We start from the raw sequence: 3,544 nt of genomic DNA on the forward strand, positions 1-3,544 counted from the left end.
ATGCCAAAGCCCCAGCCAGGCTGAAAGTTAAGTACAGAGACCACAGAGTAGTTGAAACCAGACAGTTAAAAGATTTTATTGCAGAGGCCAGTAGACCAATTTTGCTTGGGTAACAGTACTGAATATGAAAAATGTGTGTATAGAAGGGTGATAAATCACTTGTATTTCAGAAACCAAGTAGATTTATTGATGTGATTTTTCTGTGTAAAAATTCTTTAGGAATGAGATTTTGCATGCTTCATGGTTTGGGTTACTATTTCTGTAAGCAGGCTGTATTTTTAAGTTGATGCTGAAGTAAACCCTAGCTGAACATCACCTTTCAATGGCTAGGAGACCAGTGATTTTGTGATGTCACAGCTACCCTTTGATTGCTAGGAGACAAGTGATTTTGTGATGTCACAGCCTTTTGACTTTGAGGACCTCTGCGATGGTCTAGAGTTTCTCTCTGTTGGCCAGCCAAGCAATTTTTGAAGTAGTGGTCAGTAAAATCAGACAAATGAGTAAAGGATCTGAAGAAAGATTTCTCTGAGATGGCACATATACCTTCAGAAATTCAAGATGGGCCTCCTAAGGATGAATCAACTGATTCAGAAACCTCCATTAGATCTTTGTATGATTATACACTTACTAGGGACTCAGTTTTGAGATCTATGATTGAAGAATATGCTTTTCAGGCTTTGTCTGAGGATCTTGTGATAAAAAGGCCATGCTACAAATATTCTGTATCTGAAACAGATGAGGTGACTAATTTTCTTTCACTCACCTTTCCACAAAAACTTTGGAATATAGTTGAAAGTGATCAGTTTGAATCTATTTGGTGGGATGAGAGAGGCACATGTATAGTGATCCACGAAGAACTCTTTAAGAAAGAAGTCTTGGAAAGAAAGGCACCTTTTAGAATATTTGAAACCAAGAGTATGAAGAGTTTAATTCGACAGCTTAACCTTTATGGATTTAGTAAAAAGCGACAAACTTTTCAAAGATCTGCTTCACTACCTGTCTTTCTGGAAGAAGAAAACAACATCTCTCTTTTGAGTAAGGTATTCCAACATTTTCACTTATTGGCAATACGTAAGATGAAATCATGTGACCTAGAAAGCGCATTTACATATGTAGCTAAAACCGAATTTAAACTTGAGCTAACAAATCGTTAAAAAGTTTTATTTTTTGAAGTTGAGAACAGCTGGATATGTTAAAATATTGGATGTTTGACAAACTTTCCTAGCACTGTGAAACCAGATATAAGTCCTGAAGCAACTTAAAGTGGTATTTACTGTATATATAAAATATATTTTTCATTGAGGATCATATTCTTTCTAACATGTTACCTGTTAAACTACTAATGGAGGTGTTTTATTTGATGCTATTTAGTTGGTTTCATTAAAGGAATACATTTTTATAACTTAGCTTTGCTTGTCAGTTTTACCTTGGTTTATAAAGAAACTAAATAATGTAATCCTTTGATTTTAGTTACAGACCTACTATAATCCAAATTTCAAAAGAGGTCATCCTCAACTTTTATTAAGAGTGCAAAGAAGAGTTGGGATTAATAATGTGTCTCAAATATCTTCATTAGTGCAAGATAACAAGAAGCACGTTAAAGCAAGTGTCAACGAAGATGATCGTAACTCTGAATTTATTCCAGAAATTAGTAGAGAGAGCGCATTTTCAGCCTCCACACGTTTACCTGTGCCTTTCATACAAAAGCCTCATACCATCCAGATTGTCACTTATACAAATGCCCTATCTCCATGTGACTTACCTAACCACCCATCACCAATATCGGTTAGACAAACAGAACAGATTTTGGTAAATCAACCTGCTGTTTTAAAAAAGTTGAGCATTTTTAATTGGCATTCACATAGCAGCTACACTCAAGTAAATGGCCCCATTGAGGACTTTGCTACTACAACTACATCTACTTCTCAGAACCACATTGTATCCCCATTACAGAGCACTTATTCTGGACTGATGGTGGAGCCTTCTAAATTTCCAGTCAGGCATAGCGATATGTCAGGCCATGACAATCCTTTTCCTAACCTGCAAGAGACAGGCAACTCGTGGTTCTCAGTGCCAACAAGCACTTACACATCTGCTTCCTCTCTTTCAAGTCAACTCATCAACAATCACCATTATATGGAAACCATGCTAATTAAAACTGACCTACCAAATACGTGTCAGATTATGGAGCCTAAGGAAGATTGAACGTTACTTTGGGAGATGTCAACAAATACCTACCATTCCTGTATTTGAACAATAAATTTACATGTTCATCTTCATAGTTTCATTTTCAATTTTTAAACAAAGAAGAGAAAATGAGGCTTTAGTTCATTGGTTTACTATTTTACTGCATGGTATTCCAAACTCTTCAGTTCAAGAAAGCATTCGTTATGCATCCTAGGTAAATGACACCTGATATAATATTTGTAAGCAAGAAAATGAGAAGCAAGGGAAAAGAGGTAATGGATGTAAAGTGATTTCTGAAATCATCCCTGCTGAAATGAAGGGGTGTCTAAATTAGGATGGTATGGGTGAAGAAAGAGATGCAAATAAAATTAGATAAATAAAAATACACAGTATGATCTTCAGCACATTCACATATTATATTCTATTAGTTACTGGTAGAGTCTTAAAGATTAGACAGCAGATTGTTTTCATTATAGAAATTAATTTTGTCCCTGAAAATATAGATATTGTAGTACATCCAAAATCATGATCACAATTATACCATCACTGTGATAGAAAAGATAGCATGATATAATCAGTGACTGGCCCATGGTCAGCACACGTTGTGTACTTTACAAGTAGTATTCTATAGGGTCATATTTGCGCTGCTGTCCTTAAGGTACGTCTTCATTTCCTGACACCAAGATTCCACCCTATAATTTCAAATGCATGTTTAGATGTTGCTTATCTGTCCCCATAGAGACAGAATAAATTCCTGGTCATTACTGCAGCACATCAGCATGGTTACAAAGTTCTTGGAAGACATGATATCTGTTTTCCTTAGTCATTTCATTATCTGTCTCTTCTGAAGCTACAATCACAAATTATTTTCAGTCATGCTAAGCCCTCAGAGAGGGCAATGACACCACGCTCCAGTACTCTTGCCTGGAAAATCCTATGGTCAGAGGAGCCAGGTAGGCTGCAGTCCATGGGGTCGCTAAGAGTTGGACACGACTCAGCGACTTCACTTTCACTTTTCACTTTCATGCATTGGAGAAGAAAATGGCAACCCACTCCAGTGTCCTTGCCTGGAGAATCCCAGGGATGTGGGGGCCTGTTGGGCTGCCGTCTATGGGGTCGCCTAGAGTCAAACACAACTGAAGTGACTTACCTAACCTTACCTTACCTTATGCTAAGCCCCTTCTAACAACTTTGTCTCAACTATTTCTTGCGGTTGGAAGGAACTACTGTTTGCCCTCCTACGAAGGAGAGTACAGATATCTTCAATGTGTTTTGGGTCTACCCTCTTTATGTATCTTTCACAACAGCTGAAACATAGAGCCTGAAAATGACACATTTTAAGTGCTTACTGAATTAT

General features: G+C 37.2%; 1 protein-coding gene across 1 annotated transcript; it reads left to right on the forward strand.

The window, feature by feature from the left end:
- Positions 1-443: 443 nt before the first annotated feature.
- Positions 444-2,864, forward strand: LOC132344550 (heat shock transcription factor, Y-linked-like). Its single transcript, XM_059884232.1, has 3 exons — positions 444-1,040; positions 1,471-2,045; positions 2,846-2,864. The coding sequence occupies exons 1-3, from the start codon at positions 531-533 to the stop codon at positions 2,862-2,864; spliced, it is 1,104 nt and encodes a 367-aa protein (XP_059740215.1). The 5' UTR covers positions 444-530.
- Positions 2,865-3,544: the final 680 nt, after the last annotated feature.

This window comes from Bos taurus, chromosome Y (assembly GCF_002263795.3).
Source record: "Bos taurus isolate L1 Dominette 01449 registration number 42190680 breed Hereford chromosome Y, ARS-UCD2.0, whole genome shotgun sequence".
NCBI classification, from domain to species: domain Eukaryota; kingdom Metazoa; phylum Chordata; class Mammalia; order Artiodactyla; family Bovidae; genus Bos; species Bos taurus.

Coding starts and splice junctions, on each gene's coding strand:
- LOC132344550 (XM_059884232.1), top strand. CDS start 531: ATGGCACATATACCTTCAGAAATTCAAGATGGGCCTCCTAAGGATGAA. Junction 1,041..1,470: donor ACATCTCTCTTTTGAGTAAG/GTATTCCAACAT, acceptor CTTTGATTTTAG/TTACAGACCTACTATAATCC.